The 18,971-nt window shown below is 41.8% G+C and overlaps 1 protein-coding gene across 2 annotated transcripts in view; it reads left to right on the forward strand.

Annotated features, from left to right (window-relative positions):
- The window catches only part of ip6k1 (inositol hexakisphosphate kinase 1), a 47,548-nt gene extending 33,503 nt beyond the window's left edge, over nucleotides 1–14,045 (forward strand). For both annotated transcript variants that reach the window (XM_082139744.1, XM_082139743.1), the window contains exons 3-6: nucleotides 3,154–3,358; nucleotides 4,733–4,914; nucleotides 6,149–6,324; nucleotides 11,378–14,045. In XM_082139744.1, coding sequence (XP_081995870.1) covers nucleotides 3,154–3,358; nucleotides 4,733–4,914; nucleotides 6,149–6,324; nucleotides 11,378–11,827 — 1,013 coding nt within the window. In that variant the 3' untranslated portion in view covers nucleotides 11,828–14,045. The remainder of the gene's footprint in view (nucleotides 1–3,153; nucleotides 3,359–4,732; nucleotides 4,915–6,148; nucleotides 6,325–11,377) is intronic.
- The last annotated feature ends 4,926 nt before the right edge of the window (nucleotides 14,046–18,971 follow it).

Genomic DNA, 18,971 nt, shown 5'->3' on the forward strand with positions numbered 1-18,971 from the left:
CATGCAAAACAGAAACTGACACAGACTGACCCCTAACACGCACATTGCATTGCACATTGTAACCTGTTGTTATTATGTAACTCACACCTTTTGGGCATATAATATAATATAATATAACATGTTTCAGTAAGTTGTACTGTATCTTTCAACATACCTTCAGATGTTCATGTTTATTCTGTAACTAGTATTAAAGAGGAAGAGATGAACGTGTTCACGTAATGTAATGTATACTTAACTAAATGGGTGGAAAAAAGCCAAAGAAGTGCAGATTCCCCAAAACAAAGCAATGAAAGTGCCTTAGTCAAGTTTTAATACTCCACATACTGCACATGAATACACTCCTGACTCTCACGTCTTTTATCATCTGTCCTGTGTTCCCCATCACCAAAACATCTCGCATTCTAGATTCACAGCATACCTTCCACATGAACCCTGCGATGGGCTAAATGCATGCCATACATCTGTAGCATCCACTGACTATTCCAGGCCATGCTAGAGACACACTGAGGCTTGTTATTTCCCTCATAGAGTCACAGCAGGGGTTATAAATAGGCCTGTCCTTATGAATCACATGGCATTGTTTTCAAATGTCAACACACCAGAGAGGGATGAGTGTTATAAATTACACTGGCGCAGGGTAGTTTTACTGAAGTTTTAGGGCTTACAAAATCAAACCACCTCTTTAGCTGGCAAACAAACAGATTTACAGAAGGCAACATGTTTTCCACTCATTTCACTATTAACCATTTGTCTTCCAAGCAAAGTGCAAATGTGTGTGTGTGTGTGTGTTATTTGTTAAGTCAGATTTGTGTTTGTCTATAATTGTTCATCAATGCTGAAATCCACGTCATTTCAAAATATAACCTTTTCTTACAACTGTAATTAGTGAAACCCTGTGAAATCAGGTTTATTTTCCCCCAAATTCCATGTCCCGATTGCACTTGAATGGTTTAATTAAATTGTATTGATCAAAAAGCTTGTCTAATTAATTCATAACACTTTTTTTAAACAATTTAATAATTTATTTAAAGTTTTACAATAACATGTCTGTGTTGTCTGTTTGAATTCTTCTGGATTTATGATCTAATACAAATTTATTATCAAAAATGGTAGTGATCAAATAAAGGCATAAAATATTAACAATTTAATCAATCATATTTTCATATTTTACTGTATTTGTAAATCTAGCGAATGTATTTTTTATGTTTTCATTTATTAAAAAAAAGGACAGTTTTTCTAATTGGATTTGACACATTTCTCCAGACTCCAGACAATTTACTAACACAACTAACACAACACACAACTAATCACACTCTTAACTTCAGCCAAACTGTTCAACTTTACTGCATAATGAAGCACTGTATTTTATTCATTTATTTATTTATTTATTTATTGCTAATGCTTTTATTAAAAGCAAATTCTATCGTCAAAACTACAGGTGTGTTCTCTATTGATTTTTAACGTTTTCAGCTCGATACACACACATGCACTAATGATAATACTTGTTACCTTTCCTGTGATGTGTGTATTATTACACACTAAAGACACTTTTTCAAAACTCTTCATACAGTCTGCATTACCAACATCAATCTTGAGTCTTGCACACATTCAAGAACTCTGTACACAAAGCTTTGAGAAAATGATGCATATGATTTGTAATTTGTATGAAATGAAGTATATTTATATTATTATATTTTTGTGTTATGCTATCCTGGCACTAATTTACTGAAAACTAGCTAACATAGCCACAGTGTGGTTTCAGATAGAGCTGCTGATCTTCCTCTCTTCTTCACATCCCTCCATCCATCCCTCCCTCTTCTGCTGTCTTTATGGGATGCAGGGTCAGGGAAGTGCTGGAGTCTATCCCAGCATCTCAGGCCAAACCTCCTGCTTTCCTTCACAGAAAACACTCATTGATATTTCTAAACTTACGATATTTTTTTTTATTTGCTTTCTTTTTTTTAAAACAGGGTGTTATTACTGTCAATCGTCACATTTTCCGATTCAGTCCCGCATTCAAATATTGTTTCAATCCAGAAATTTTGCAGTGTGTAGCTTAGTTCTTCCTCTCACTTCAGTGCAAGTTCACTGAGCTCCGCAGCCCTAGCCTGTGTCGTGTGTTGGGTAAGACAATGGAATTAAAAGATGCTTACTGTGTTTGTGTTGATTTAAAGTAGCCAGTCTTTTTATCTCATCGCAGATATCACATCCCAGGCACAGTAGCAGACTCACACGTAATGTCTGTCAGTGGCCAGTGTCTAAACACAGATCTTGTCTGACTGCACTGTATCACTGTCACAGATCAATTGCTTCTGCTTGAACAAAACATCTTTGGAAGCAGCCAGATAATGACCTAATTATGCAAAATATGAAAGTCTGATCTCGGTGGATCTTATATCAGCAGACACAGGAGAGCATGACACTAGATCAGCAGGTCTTCTGCTACACAAGCTGTAATGAGCTCCTCGTCTGAGGACGATCACAGAGCTAAAGATGAGCTTCACGACTGAGGCATGCTGGGATTATTCAGACTCGTTCTGTACATCTATCTCAGCTCCTTTATTCATCATACCACACTAACTCACACTCCTTTGAGCTTCTTCATTACATTAGCGGTTCTTTGCGTGGCACTTCTGTAAACTCGTTCAATATTCAAAATCATCAATGTTTTACTCAGCAATTTATATCCTTCTTACCCTTAATAAACTATCATCAAATCTGTGAATGTGTCAGTGCGTGCCGTGGTTTCTGATTGGCTGAACCTCAGAAGAACTGTCAGTGTGACATCAATGCATTCACACACTCCCATTTTTATGTAAATTCAGTTGTCGCTACATGAATTTTTCGGGCCTAAATTTGAAGCTTGTACTTGAATTTGTACAGAATGTAACTATGTTTAATAACTGTCCTATATTTAACTGAAGTGAACAAAGTAGAAATGTACAATTACATTTTTGGTACCAGCTGAATTATATCAGCAGTAACTGTGTGTTGATTCGTCATAAAATCGCATGACTGTGGCTTCAGACTTGAATAATAATGTGTCCTCTTTTGCTTGTTGTGCATTTAGGCAAGTGTTTATTAATGGAGAATCACCTCTGAAACATTGATTTAGTCCAAACCCTGCTGACCTGTGAGTGTTGTGTTGTCCAGGTGTGGTGCTGGTGTGTTTCGAGGGCGACTCTGACGGCTACATTAATCTGGTGGCGTACCCGTATGAAGAGAGCGAGGGTCTGGATCACGAGGAGCTGTCGGAGAGAGATCAGCCTCGCCGGAAACACTCTCGCCGGAGCCTCCACCGCTCCAGCAGCGAGATTAAAGAGGACCGGCCAGCGCACGACAGCGACGGCACCGACAGGTACACAAACATACAACACCACACACAAACACAGCTTCAGGGACGAGATATTTACCTATTTAGACAGGTTTCTGTATTTTCCAACCTGAGACGTTTGAAATTTCAGGAATCCATGAGGAAAATTGCTGGGTTTTCAAGTACATTTAAAGGAGCGTAAGAAATGTATTTCAATTAATCATAAAATGGCCCTGATATGTCACTAGACATTAAGAAATCATGTTCATTTCAAATACTTCTATCACTGACAACAGTAGTCCAGCCAGGATATTGTCATTTAAAAAGTGAAGTTGCAGCCCTCAACTGATGTTGATGTTGTCATCTTGGGTTTTGGCCTGAAGCGCCACCCTCCACCTATCTACCAATCACGAAGTCAGTAGTGTTTCGGCACCGGGGTTGCCAGCTCTGCTCTAGTTACCACAGCTACGTAGCAGCCTACGTTCCTGCTGGATCCTGCAGCCTATCTGGCAACCTCGAGTCAGGGGGGAGGGGGAGGGGATACACCGTTCTACAGCAATTTGAAAGTGATTGCAGTACCAGTTTTGGCCACAATCTTACATAGGGCTCCTTTAATATATATTTAATTAATGTATGTATACGGTAGCTTCCAACAGAAGCTTTTATGTGTGTGTGGATCATCCAGGTAACACTCGCCAAGAGCCAAATGTGAAACTTGCCAATTGGCTGATAACTGATAAAAAATTCTAACCATGCATGGATATGTGAATGTGATCATCAAAGCACAAAGGCTCAGATGTAATAATATACATAGAGTCTGATTTACATGCTTAACATCTTGAAGCATCTCGGTTCACAGTAAACGCACTGAAAACACACCTTTAAATCTCTGTGGTTTTCCCCCAAAATACAAGCTCTATCGCAAAGAAATTAAGACACTCATAAATATTAGTATTGTAATTTTACTGTTGTTCTGTACATAAAACTATTGTATAGTCATGTTAATATCCTTTAAATTTAGCCGATATTTCTTCGTCATGTATTTATTTAGTCAATTTTGCTCTGATTAAAAGTTTATTTTAGTCAACAAAAAAACATATACATATTTGAAAAAAAGTGGAAATACTATTTAAACATTTTGTAGTTTAATTTAAATATTTTAACATTCATTATGAACTAGGGATGTCATAATGAGGAAATGTTCATACCAGTATAAACTTATTTACCATTTTTAAACAATTGGAATTGGAAACGAGATCTCTGTGGTAATAACACAGTTCTTCCTATCCTGTGTTAATCAACAAACTTACCAAGCAAACATTCCCATGTACAATATATTAATTCTGAGAGTTTGCAGTCAGAAAACATGCTCAAGTGTCCCTCTTGCATTACATTGTGGGTAACAGTGTGTGTGTGCAGTCTGCAGGAGTTGAAGAGTCCTCTTCTGGATCTCCAGATGCATTCGGATGTGCCGTTCCAGATGCTGGACAGCAACAGTGGCCTGAGCTCCGAGAAGATCAGCCACAACCCCTGGAGTCTGCGCTGCCACCGACAGCAGCTCAGCCGCATGCGCTCCGAGTCCAAGGACAGGAGGCTCTACAGTATCCTCACACCAACTACACTTACACTTCTCCATTCGTATGAAATATGAAGTTGATCAATAAAAGTACTGTGTTTCCATTAGCAGAGGAGTAATGAAAGGGCCGGTGTAAAACTGCTCTTTACAGTGAGGTGTTCTGAAAAGCTTTATGTAGGTTTAATACTTTACTTTAAAGTAGGACCTCTGTGAATCATGAACCTTTTTATCTATCAGTGTAAATCATGTTCTAATCCTCTACAGCTGGGTTTGCATTCCTTCATTCCTTCATTCATTCCTACCGAGCCCCTAAAGGGACCTTTGCAAAAATAAAAATATACAGACGTTCACGTGCTCACGAGAAACGTATCTTGTGAGCACGTGAAAGTCTGTATATTTTTATTTTTGCAAAGGTCCCTTTAGGGTCTCCGTACATTCCTTATACATTATATTTTAAATTAGCACTTTATAAATGAGGTCAGACGTATCTGCTAGTTTAAACATTTAGGACATGAGCTGCTTGGAAACATTTGAGACTTTATTTTGTGCCTGATTTCCCCCATTGATGGCTATAAAGGAAACTCTCAACTCTCCTGTTGACTACTGTACTGCCACACCGTACCGCCGTCTGTCTCTGGCTTTATTCACAAATCTAAGCGAATTAATGTCAAAATCATTTTTATGTAAACTGTTGCATTAATTTCAATGAACACGAAACTCCATGCATCAACACTAAAAATCATTTTGCGATTAGCAGTCGCTGTTCTGTTGGCATGCTTCCTTGAGGTGCATTGTCTATGACTGTGACATCATTACCCCCCCCCCCCCCCCCACCCCCATTATCATTATCCCATTACATTATCCTAAACAATAAGCAAACATTATCCCAAAACAGTCCGTTTTCTGCGCACAGCAGAAGCATCAAAGAGAAGTAGGAAAGTGCTGTAAAAACAGCTTTCTGCCATGGCCTCTTCATTTCCTCAAGCTGAGCTGTAGGAAGCAGATGCTCATCTCTTTCTGACACTCATTTGAAACGCTCCAGAAATCATCATTAATCACCAGTGATTCAGATCGGGTGCTAAGAGGAGAGAACTAGTTTCTGAGAGAGGCAGAATATTGTTAATGGAATCCAGAGCTAAACCATTTTAACACACATTCCAGCCAATCAGAATGGAGTATTCAGATGGGCCGTGGTAAACCCACTGTGTGCATGTGTGTGTGTTTCCCCTGTCACGCTCCTTGACCTGAGCCTCCTTCAGAGTTCCTGCTGCTGGAGAACGTGGTCCACCACTTCAGCTGCCCCTGTATCCTGGACCTGAAGATGGGCACGCGGCAGCACGGGGACGACGCCTCCGAGGAGAAGGCCGCCCGCCAGATGAAGAAGTGCGAGCAGAGCACGTCTGCCACGCTAGGAGTGCGTGTGTGTGGCATGCAGGTGCGTACGGCTCTGACCCGACACAAGTGTCACATTAGGGGCCCTATCTTGCACCCAGCGCAATTGACTTTGTACACCGACGCATGTATCATTCCTATTTTGCACCCGAGGCACAGCGGACTTTTCCCTCCACAGATGCACGTCGGAAAAATTAGGGAATGAACTTGCGCTCCCGGGGGCGGTTCAGCGAAAAGAGGAGGCGTGTTCCGGCGCAAATGTTCCCTGGTGCTATTTTGCAGTTCCAGAAAACAATTCCGCCACTGACCAGGAAAAACCTAGTCTAAAGTCAGTGGCGGGTTATTCAGATGCTATTTTAAGGGCGCATGCTTTGGCCCTAATCAATGTAGCGTGTGCACAACGCGCATACACTTTGCTTCTCTACTCTACACACAGACGCAGCAGTTTTCATTTTTGCAAACCATACATGATTACAAGAAAAAATATTCCACATGAGGGAAATCATTGTGGTGTCCATGAAGATGTGAAAAAATAGGCATAAATCTAGCTTACACATTTACCCAAATTATTAAACGCCTGTTTAACCGAAGCTAATTTGTCTGTGTTTCTCCATCCCCAATGTCACTTCTCTGTGTTTTACGACCCTGACGAGAACGTCGGTCTCCTCGGCTGTGAACCGCTCCTGTCCATCCGCCGTTATAAAAGGGAATGTGAGATGACGCTCTGATTGGTTTATTTCACGTTACGCCCAAACCACACCTATGAATAATGAAGCTACTTCAGACCAACACATTTTAGATTTGCGTCGGGCGCAAGAGTAATTTATCCCGCCGGTATAATAGCAACAGCGCCCGAGATCCGCCCTCAAAGTTACTTGCGTTTCACGCTTGATACTTGCGTTTCAGATCGTTAAAATAGGGCCCTGAGAGTCTGTGTGTGTGGCATGCAGGTGTGTACGGCTCTGACCCGACACACGTGTCACATTAGGAGTGTGTGTGTGTGGTATGCAGGTGTGTATGGCTCTGACCCGGCACGCGTGTCACATAAGGAGTGTGTGTGTGTGGCATGCAGGTGTGTACGGCTCTGACCCGACACATGTGTCACATTAGGAGTGTGTGTGTGTGTGGTATGCAGGTGTGTATGGCTCTGACCCGACACATGTGTCACATTAGGAGTGTGTGTGTGTGGCATGCAGGTTTGTACGGCTCTGACCCGACACACGTGTCACATTAGGAGTGTGTGTGTGTGTGTGTGTGGCATGCAGGTTTGTACGGCTCTGACCCGACACGCGTGCCACATTAGGAGTGTGTGTGTGTGTGTGGTATGCAGGTTTGTACGGCTCTGACCCGACACGTCACATTAGGAGTGTGTGTGTGTGTGTGGTATGCAGGTGTGTACGGCTCTGACCCGACACACATGTCACATTAGGAGTGTGTGTGTGTGTGGCATGCAGGTGTGTACGGCTCTGACCCGGCACGCGTGTCACATAAGGAGTGTGTGTGTGTGGCATGCAGGTGTGTACGGCTCTGACCCGACACGCGTGTCACATTAGGAGTGTGTGTGTGTGTGGCATGCAGGTGTGTACGGCTCTGACCCGACACACATGTCACATTAGGAGTGTGTGTGTGTGTGTGGCATGCAGGTGTGTACGGCTCTGACCCGGCACGCGTGTCACATAAGGAGTGTGTGTGTGTGGCATGCAGGTGTGTACGGCTCTGACCCGACACGCGTGTCACATTAGGAGTGTGTGTGTGTGGCATGCAGGTGTGTACGGCTCTGACCCGACACAAATGTTACATTAGGAGTGTGTGTGTGTGTGGCATGCAGGTGTGTACGGCTCTGACCCGACACATGTGTCACATTAGGAGTGTGTGTGTGTGTGTGGTATGCAGGTGTGTATGGCTCTGACCCGGCACGCGTGTCACATAAGGAGTGTGTGTGTGTGGCATGCAGGTGTGTACGGCTCTGACCCGACACATGTGTCACATTAGGAGTGTGTGTGTGTGTGGTATGCAGGTGTGTATGGCTCTGACCCGACACATGTGTCACATTAGGAGTGTGTGTGTGTGGCATGCAGGTTTGTACGGCTCTGACCCGACACACGTGTCACATTAGGAGTGTGTGTGTGTGTGTGGCATGCAGGTTTGTACGGCTCTGACCCGACACGCGTGCCACATTAGGAGTGTGTGTGTGTGTGTGTGTGGTATGCAGGTTTGTACGGCTCTGACCCGACACGTCACATTAGGAGTGTGTGTGTGTGTGTGGTATGCAGGTGTGTACGGCTCTGACCCGACACACATGTCACATTAGGAGTGTGTGTGTGTGTGGCATGCAGGTGTGTACGGCTCTGACCCGGCACGCGTGTCACATAAGGAGTGTGTGTGTGTGGCATGCAGGTGTGTACGGCTCTGACCCGACACAAATGTTACATTAGGAGTGTGTGTGTGTGTGGCATGCAGGTGTGTACGGCTCTGACCCGACACATGTGTCACATTAGGAGTGTGTGTGTGTGTGTGGTATGCAGGTGTGTATGGCTCTGACCCGACACGCGTGTCACATTAGGAGTGTGTGTGTGTGGCATGCAGGTGTGTACGGCTCAGACCCGACACGCGTGTCACATTAGGAGTGTGTGTGTGTGGCATGCAGGTGTGTACGGCTCAGACCCGACACGCGTGTCACATTAGGAGTGTGTGTGTGTGGCATGCAGGTTTGTACAGCTCTGACCCGACACACGTGTCACATTAGGAGTGTGTGTGTGTGTGTGTGTGTGGTATGCAGGTGTGTACGGCTCTGACCCGACACGCGTGTCACATTAGGAGTGTGTGTGGCATGCAGGTGTGTACGGCTCTGACACGTGTCACATTAGGAGTGTGTGTGTGTGTGTGTGGCATGCAGGTGTGTACGGCTCTGACCCGACACACGTGTCACATTAGGAGTGTGTGTGTGGCATGCAGGTTTGTACGGCTCTGACACGCGTCACATTAGGAGTGTGTGTGTGTGTCTGTTCTGACAGATGTGATCTTGGAGCTTTATACAGCACATGCCACTGTAAAGAGTGTAAGGGTGCTCTCACACCTGAGAGTTTGTTCCGGATCCTGGTGTGTTTTCTCCCTGGGTTCGGTTTGTTTAGGCATATGAACACGGCAAGCGCTCTGAGATCGCCTGATCGAGGGACAGTTCTCTTGAAGGTGTGAAAGCAATCCAACCTAACGGACCAACGAATCAATTCAAACGGAAAATGCGCTTTATAAATAGCAGTAGTGTCTGATTCTGTGAGTGAGTACATTAGTTATCACAGTTGAAAAGCAAAAGAGCACCTCTTCATCTTAAAATGTTGTGTATATGCTCTTCTCTTGTCCCGAAGAAGCCTTGATTCCTGCTCTAGCTGCATTATAACACTCGTATAGTGTTGCCGTATTTCTTCACTGTTAACCGCCAGACACGCTGGGAGATCCAGAGAGAGCGCGTTTGAATTTGCTGCAGTATTAATATGAAAGTAGTTTATAATAACAGCAGGAATGACGGCTACATTCGTATAGTGTTTGCGTGTCTCGACAGTTTCAAATAAAGCCACAATAAGCTCAAGAAGCGAACTTGTCAATCATATTATTGATGGATGACGCAGAGGAAACTCTGACCAAGTGACTTGCGTGAACACAGTTTGGTGCGCTTTGAAAGGTTGCCTTGTGAAAGCGAACCGAACCAAGCAAATGCAACATTGTAACAAATTAAGTCCGTGTTGCAGAACAAAAAAAAACGATCTATTGGTGTGAAAGTCTGTCCCTCACAGCCTCATTTTTATCCATGTAAAATTCAGTATGGCTTCTACCCTGACAAAGGCAATCAGTAACCCTGATATAGCAATAATTGTTGCGTTTAGTTAACGGGAAATGTTAATGGGGTTTGAAGACTCTTGGCCTAGTAGTTGACACATTGAGTCATGGTACTCGTACAATGGCACCCAAGTTTGAATCTCAAGATGGCACAGAAGCTGGAGAGCAGATGTCACTGTAGTAATTTGTAAATATGAATATGTATGTCTATATTCCAGTCAGACTGAAGCAGCTGACCCAGCTGAAGAACAGTACTGATCGACCTATGAGGACCAACGCTGGTTCTTTAGAGAGCATGTGATATCTGATTTAGGATCTGATTACACGACACTGTGTCCAATTAAAAATGGAAACCTTTTTATGTGTTTTGTCTGTTCATTTGCAACTTTTGAAAACGGGTTACAATGGGCACGTTTTTGAAACCGATGCCGTTATCGTCTCTATGACTCTACAAAAACATGAATTTTTGAAAACGGTGATGTCATGCGTATTACATGTTCAGTCTATAGACGCGTAGTGTTTCTTTACAAAGTGATATTGCCATCTACTGGCCTGACATGAATAACACAGCGTTTTCAGTCATTTTCACCTATCGGTTGTGAACGAGGATCGTTTTGACAACGTTGTCTGTACGTGACAAATGCAACTGAAAAATCAAAGAAAGATGTCATCCGAGCGGCTGCCATATCTAATGCTGTCGTTCTGACTTAATGGAAACACTGACGTTTTTAAATAAATGATGTGACAAAAGTTGACATTGTTGATTGCTAGTCTGATAAGGTCAAACATGATGATGAATATGTCTATCTGTCGGTTCAATAAATATCTCACCAGTTAATTAAGATTAAAGCAGTCTCTGTGTTGCTTGAAATCCTTCCGAACCTCTGAAAGGCAAGCCAATATTGATTCAGGTTTTAATACAGACTCGGCTTCTGTTCCTTTTTTGCTTGTAGACTCTACTGTTTTCATTTATATATAAGGTTTATCCAAGTGTATCTGAGTTATAAGACATGGTTTGGAAGGTTTTTGCACTCTCTCATTAATAACATTTTGTATATTTTCTTGTTAAAGAAAGTCCCATATTGTAACTTAGAACTGTAGCCTGACCAAAGAGCACAGTGGTTGAAGGCTAAAGCCAATGGAAGACCGTATGATCAAGCCTTGACTGAATATAACGCATGATTTCTATCTCTTGAATCACAGGCCACATTGACTATGATAGCCTGACCCACCTGTCCTTGTCTCCTGTGCTCATTCTGCAGGTGTACCAGATGGACACGGGTCACTATCTATGCAGGAACAAGTACTACGGCCGGGGCCTTTCCACCGAGGGCTTTCGACACGCACTCTTTCAGTTCATGCACAACGGGACGCAGCTGCGCAAAGACCTTTTTGAGCCCATCCTGAGCAAACTGTGCAGCCTGAAGAGTGTGCTGGAGCGCCAGGCCTCGTACCGCTTCTACTCCAGCTCTCTGCTCATCATCTACGAGGGCAAGGACCCGGAGTGTGTGGACCCCTCGGAGGAGAGCCAGGCCTCTCAGGACAAGCCTCAGGCGCTGAGTGTGGACGTGCGCATGATAGACTTCGCCCACAGCACCTTCAAGGGTTTCCGGGATGACCAAACCGTCCACGACGGCCCGGACCGCGGATACGTGCTCGGACTCGAGAGCCTCGTCAACATTTTGCAGCAGATCCGCGAGGAGAACCAGTAGCCAACCAGTCGGTCCTTCAGTTGCAGTCCGACATGCAAAGCTACTCCCTCCAGACTGTTGACATTTTCATAGAAAAGCAACGATGTTTATAAAGATTGCACATTACGCAAACCTGAAGGTGTGTTTTCTGTTTCTCAGTTAGTATTTGAGCCATGAGGGATTCATGTCCACCAGAAATGGAGGCAGGTTCTTGACTCGGCTGTCACGAGAGAGACGGCCACTAGTCTGCCTCTCCTCGACAGGAGATGTTTCAGTGTGTTTGTCACGTGGATTCATCGCCATCATGTGGCCGGCTGAAGAACTGCAGTCATGAACCAGGAGCTCAGGGCACGTCCGCTGTCAGGGTCTCTCTTAAAGTGTGTGTGAGAGTGTGTGGGTGTGAGTGTGTGTGTGTGTGTGTGTGTGTGGTGAATCACAAGACGAAATGCACAGGTCACATTTTACCCAAAATTCACAAGAAGTCATGAAGCCTATTTTAGGACCTTTTTTAAGGTCTTTAAGATTTTTGTGCGATTATTTTCATGATAAATTAAGCATGAGAGCATTTCTACCCAAATCTTCCAGAAACACTGATTTTGTTTTGCCATTTATTAATATATTATAATTATGCTTAATTATGAAAATAATGTCACAATGCAAACAAAATCTTACTGGTTTTAAAAATATCTTCATGCAGTAATGTTATTTTCTTGTGGTGTTTTTGGGGTGAAATATGAGCTGTAGTTCCCAGCATTTCTCCAGGAGTTTTAAAGGGAGGCGTTTAGCTCAGAGTCGCTGGTTAAAGCTTTATTGTAGGAGTTGCTGGTTTTAAACCACTCTCCTCTGATGACAGGATGATGGATCTGGCCTTATGGCAATAGTTGAATGGACAGCTTAGTTATGTTTGTCTATTTAACCAGTCAGGTGATGTTTTTTTTGTTGTTTTTTGGTAGCTATCTTACTCTGTACATTTAGAGCAATCATTAAATTTGACAGTTTTTACATATTTGTTGGGATAGTATATTTGTAGTCTTGAATTTAGATTACCCTTGTGTTACGAAGTCTTTCCCTGTCAGCAACGAGGTTATCAGTACAGAAGAAAACCTCACCGCAAAAAACATAATTTTCTTAATCTGTCGAAATTTTTAAACATCCTTAAAACATTGAAAAGCAAAATTGTGTAAGGTATTAAGATTCGATTACAGAACAAATTCTCAAATTAATTTCTCACCTCATTGGCAAATCTTGATTTAAGCAAAAAAAAAAATTGGAAACTGTTTTGCTTCTTCTCCATTTATTGTTTCAGGCATTTTTCGATATGTTTGCTGAAAAACAGACGGCTGATTAAGAAACTTATCTTTGCTTTAGTTAGTGCTCACTTACATCTGCACTGTAAATTATTATAAACCATTACAAGAGCATGTCTTTTCATTTTGTTTTTGTTTTGGATTCATTTTGAAGGGTTGTCTTTTAACTACACCGATACACAGTGACCATTTGCCATCAGCAAATGTAGCAAGATTCGTCCCTAGGTTGGTCCTCGTGAGAATGACACGTTCAGCATGTTCTCTGTCTAGATGAATCATTTATTGCACTATAGTGTCAACCTTTTGCTGAAACATGGACACTTTTCTGCATTCTCTGGGAAACAGACATCACATCCGCCTGTAGTAGCAGTTGAGCAAATATACTGTAATAACTGTTCGTTCGTTCGTCTTGTCCTACATTTATTGACTTTGGTCACATGTGGTGTATAAATTATAATTCAACATGGCATCTATGCGGAGTTGTGCCGTAGGGATGTGTCTGTATTTAGACGTGTGATTTTGGTCAATAGCCATAACTGGGACGTCCAGGAGTGTATCGCGTACATTAATGTTTAACAGAGTCATCACAGCACATCAGGTCATTTCTGTAATCGTTGAAGGGAAACGTTTGAAGAACAAATGCCACATGCGTGATGTGATGTGTTCTCTCACAATAAATGAGCAATTTAGAATACATCATTACTAACATGATTAAAGTGTAGCTGGTTTGTGTATCTAAACCTTTCTTTTGTGCCGAACCATGAGAGAGGAACACAGATTCATAGATTTGGCATAAAAAGAAAGAATATTATTACCCCTCATCCTGAAAACGATCCTTTTATCTTTATTGTTGTTGCATGGATGGGTATTTTTTTAAGAAAAAATTATATGACAACTTTGAATGTGAGATATAAATTGTTTATTTAAGTAAAGTTGTCTTGTCTCTTTAATATTTTGTTGCTGTTTTGATTTGACCAAAAAAAAGCAGAACAATCATTTCTACGAAGCAAAATAACCAAATAATGAAACCCACTTAAAACACATGCAGTTATGCATTTTCCTGAGGGAAAACCAATAGTTTCAAGCCAGTACATTTCACATCAACAAAAAGGTTTAAAAACAATATGCTTTCTCAATAAAACAACTATTGGTTTCAGTTTATATATTTTATCAGTGTAACGTATTTGCTAGTGTCAAAGCTTAATCATTTAACACCATTTTGATATTTGATAAAAGTTTGTCAACTGTTACGGACAACTACATACTGACACTGTCACTACATACACTGATTAAGTGACTCAAATATTTAATGTTTCGTTTTTCTGCCATATGTATAGTGACTATTCTAAAAGACCTCTAAGAATTTTATATTTTGAAGATTTGTGTAAAATTCTCAGCATGGACACTAAGGACAAGAACATTTTTATCATGATCATTTAAAGGTCATGCAAAAGTCCCATGTGGCTGTAAACTACAGGGTGGGCCATTTATATGGATACACCGTGGTGGCATGGGAGTGGTTGGTGATATTGAGGTCCTGTTTGTGGCACATTAGTATATGTCATGGTCACCACCCATCTTGAGGAGTTTGCCCCCTCACATGTACTGGTGTGCCACAAACGGGACTTTGGTGTCCCCAGCCATTCCCATGTTGTTGCGGTGTATCCATATAAATGGCCCACCCTGTATATCCTGAAATATCCTGCATATTTCAAAAGTAAAAAAAATTTTTTTAATCAGTCAAAACAAAGTTGACAATAACAATGACAGTAACAGCTGACGCAAGTAACAGGTGACAGTAACAGTTGCAGTGATAGTAACAGTTGACAGTGACAGTAACAGTTGACAGTGATAGTAACAGTTGACAGTGACAGTAACAGTTTGACAACGACAGTAACAGGTGACAGTAACAGTTGACAGTGATAGTAACAGGTGACAGTAACAGTTGACAGTAACAGGTGACAGTGACAGTAACAGTTGACAGTGACAGTAACAGTTGACAGTGATAGTAACAGTTGACAGTGATAGGTGACAGTAACAGTTGACAGTGACAGTAACAGTTGACAGTGACAGTAACAGTTGACAGTGATAGTAACAGTTGACAGTGATAGTAACAGGTGACAGTAACAGTTGACAGTGACAGTAACAGTTGACAGTGATAGTAACAGATGACTGACAGTAACAGTTGACAGTGACAGTAACAGTTGACAGTGACAGTAACAGTTGACAGTGATAGTAACAGTTGACAGTGATAGTAACAGGTGACAGTAACAGTTGACAGTGACAGTAACAGTTGACAGTGATAGTAACAGTTGACAGTGACAGTAACAGTTGACAGTGATAGTAACAGGTGACAGTAACAGTTGACAGTGATAGTAACAGTTGACAGTGACAGTAACAGTTGACAGTGATAGTAACAGTTGACTGACAGTAACAGTTGACAGTGACAGTAACAGTTGACAGTGATAGTAACAGGTGACAGTGACAGTAACAGTTGACAGTGACAGTAACAGTTGACAGTGATAGTAACAGGTGACAGTGACAGTAACAGTTGACAGTGACAGTAACAGTTGACAGTGACAGTAACAGTTGACAATGACAGTAACAGTTGACAGTGATAGTAACAGTTGACTGACAGTAACAGTTGACAGTGACAGTAACAGTTGACAGTAACAGTTGACAATGACAGTAACAGTTGACAGTGACAGTAACAGATGACAGTGACAGTAACAGATGACAGTGACAGTAACAGTTGACTGACAGTAACAGTTGACAGTGACAGTAACAGTTGACAGTAACAGTTGACAGTGATAGTAACAGTTGACAGTAACAGTTGACAGTGATAGTAACAGGTGACCGTGACAGTAACAGTTGACAGTGATAGTAACAGTTGACAGTGATAGTAACAGTTGACAGTGATAGTAACAGTTGACAGTAACAGTTGACAGTAACAGTTGACAGTGACAGTAACAGTTGACAGTGACAGTAACAGTTGACAGTGATAGTAACAGTTGACAGTGACAGTAACAGTTGACTGACAGTAACAGTTGACTGACAGTAACAGTTGACAGTGATAGTAACAGTTGACAGTGATAGTAACAGTTGACAGTGATAGTAACAGATGACAGTAACAGTTGACAGTGACAGTAACAGTTGACAGTGATAGTAACAGTTGACAGTGACAGTAACAGTTGACTGACAGTAACAGTTGACAGTGACAGTAACAGTTGACAATGACAGTAACATTTGACAGTGACAGTAACAGTTGACAATGACAGTAACATTTGACAGTGACAGTAACAGTTGACAGTGACAGTAACAGTTGACAGTAACAGTTGCAGTGATAGTAACAGTTGACTGACAGTAACAGTTGACAGTAACAGTTGACAGTGACAGTAACAGTTGACAGTGATAGTAACAGGTGACAGTGACAGTAACAGTTGACAGTGATAGTAACAGTTGACAGTGATAGTAACAGTTGACAATGACAGTAACAGTTGACAGTGACAGCAACAGTTGACAGTGACAGTAACAGTTGACAATGGCAGTAACAGTTGACAGTGACAGTTGACTGACAGTAACAGTTGACAGTGACAGTAACAGTTGACAGTAACAGTTGACAGTGATAGTAACAGTTGACAGTAACAGTTGACAGTGATAGTAACAGGTGACAGTGACAGTAACAGTTGACAGTGATAGTAACAGTTGACAGTGATAGTAACAGTTGACAGTGATAGTAACAGGTGACAGTAACAGTTGACAGTAACAGTTGACAGTGACAGTAACAGTTGACAGTGATAGTAACAGTTGACAGTGACAGTAACAGTTGACTGACAGTAACAGTTGACAGTGATAGTAACAGTTGACAGTGATAGTAACAGTTGACAGTGATAGTAACAGGTGACAGTAACAGTTGACAGTAACAGTTGACAGTGACAGTAACAGTTGACAATGACAGTAACATTTGACAGTGACAGTAACAGTTGACAGTGACAGTAACAGTTGACAGTAACAGTTGCAGTGATAGTAACAGTTGACTGACAGTAACAGTTGACAGTAACAGTTGACAGTAACAGTTGACAGTGACAGTAACAGTTGACAATGACAGTAACAGTTGACAGTGATAGTAACAGTTGACTGACAGTAACAGTTGACAATGACAGTAACAGTTGACAGTGACAGCAACAGTTGACAGTGACAGTAACAGTTGCAGTGATAGTAACAGTTGACTGACAGTAACAGTTGACAGTGACAGTAACAGTTGACAGTGACAGTAACAGTTAATAATAATAATAATAATAATTTGTTACATTTATATAGCGCTTTTTCTGAGACCTCAAAGCGCTTTACATAGAAGGGGGGGATCTCCTCAACCACCACCAATGTGCAGCATCCACTTGGATGATGCGACGGCAGCCATATTGCGCCAGAACGCCCACCACAGTGATGAAGCCAATCAGTATATGAGGATTATTAGGAGGCCATGATAGACAGAGACCAAGGGGCAAATTTGGCCAGGATGACGGGGTTACACCCCTACTCTTTTTCGAAGGGATTTTTAATGACCACAGAGAGTCAGGACCTCAGTTTAACGTCTCATCCGAAGGACGGTGCTCTTTTGGCAGTATAGTGTCCCCGTCACTACACTGGGGTGTTAGGACCCACACAGACCACAGGGTGAGCACCCCCTGCTGGCCTCACTAACACCTCTTCCAGCAGCAACCTGGTTTTTCCCACGAGGTCTCCCATCCAGGTACTAACCAGGCTCAGCCCTGCTTAGCTTCAGTGGGCAGTTGACAGTGACAGTAACAGTAACAGTTGACAATGACAGTAACAGTTGACAGTGACAGTTGACAATGACAGTAACAGTTGACAGTGACAGTAACAGTTGACAATGACAGTAACAGTTACAGTGATAGTAACAGCTGACAATGACAGTAACAGTTGACAGTAACAGTTACAGTGATAGTAACAGTTGACAGTGACAGTTGACAATGACAGTAACAGTTACAGTGATAGTAACAGTTGACAGTGACAGTAACAGTTTGACAGTAACAGTTACAGTGATAGTAACAGTTGACAGTGACAGTAACAGTTGACAGTGACAGTAACAGCTGACAGTAACAGTTGACAGTGACAGTAACAGTAACAGTTGACAGTGACAGTAACAGTTGACAATGACAGTAACAGTTGACAATGACAGTAACAGTTGACAATGACAGTAACAGTTGACAATGACAGTAACAGTTGACAGTGACAGTAACAGTTGACAGTGATAGTAACAGGTGACAGTAACAGTTGACAGTGATAGTAACAGTTGACAGTAACAGTTTGACAATGACAGTAACAGTTACAGTGATAGTAACAGTTGACAGTGACAGTAACAGTTGACAATGACAGTAACGGTTGACTGACTAACAGTTGACGAAAGTAACAGTTGACAATGACAGTAACGGTTGACAGTGACAGTAACATGGTTGACAATCACAGTAATATTTGACAATGACAGTAACATGGTTGACAATGACAATAACTGTTGACACAAGTAACAGTTGACATTTTGCTAGCCTGTTAACCTGTACTTGCCATCTTTTTTCGCTCGCGCCTTTACGAGTTGCTGTAATTTATAGTCATATTTTCAGAATTACTAAGAAGTCTAGTTTAAAATATAATTATTTTGAAGTGTTGGTGCTCAATGTAACAATATATAGTGTAAATGATAAATGACGTTTGAGATTTGTGCTGGCTACTGTATACAGGCCACCAGGGCACCATACAGACTTTATCAAAGAATTTGCTGATTTTCTATCAGAGTTAGTACTGGCTGCAGACACAGTCCTAATTGTTGGTGATTTTAA

Source organism: Leuciscus leuciscus (assembly GCF_965113295.1).
Source record: "Leuciscus leuciscus genome assembly, chromosome: 15".
NCBI classification, from domain to species: domain Eukaryota; kingdom Metazoa; phylum Chordata; class Actinopteri; order Cypriniformes; family Leuciscidae; genus Leuciscus; species Leuciscus leuciscus.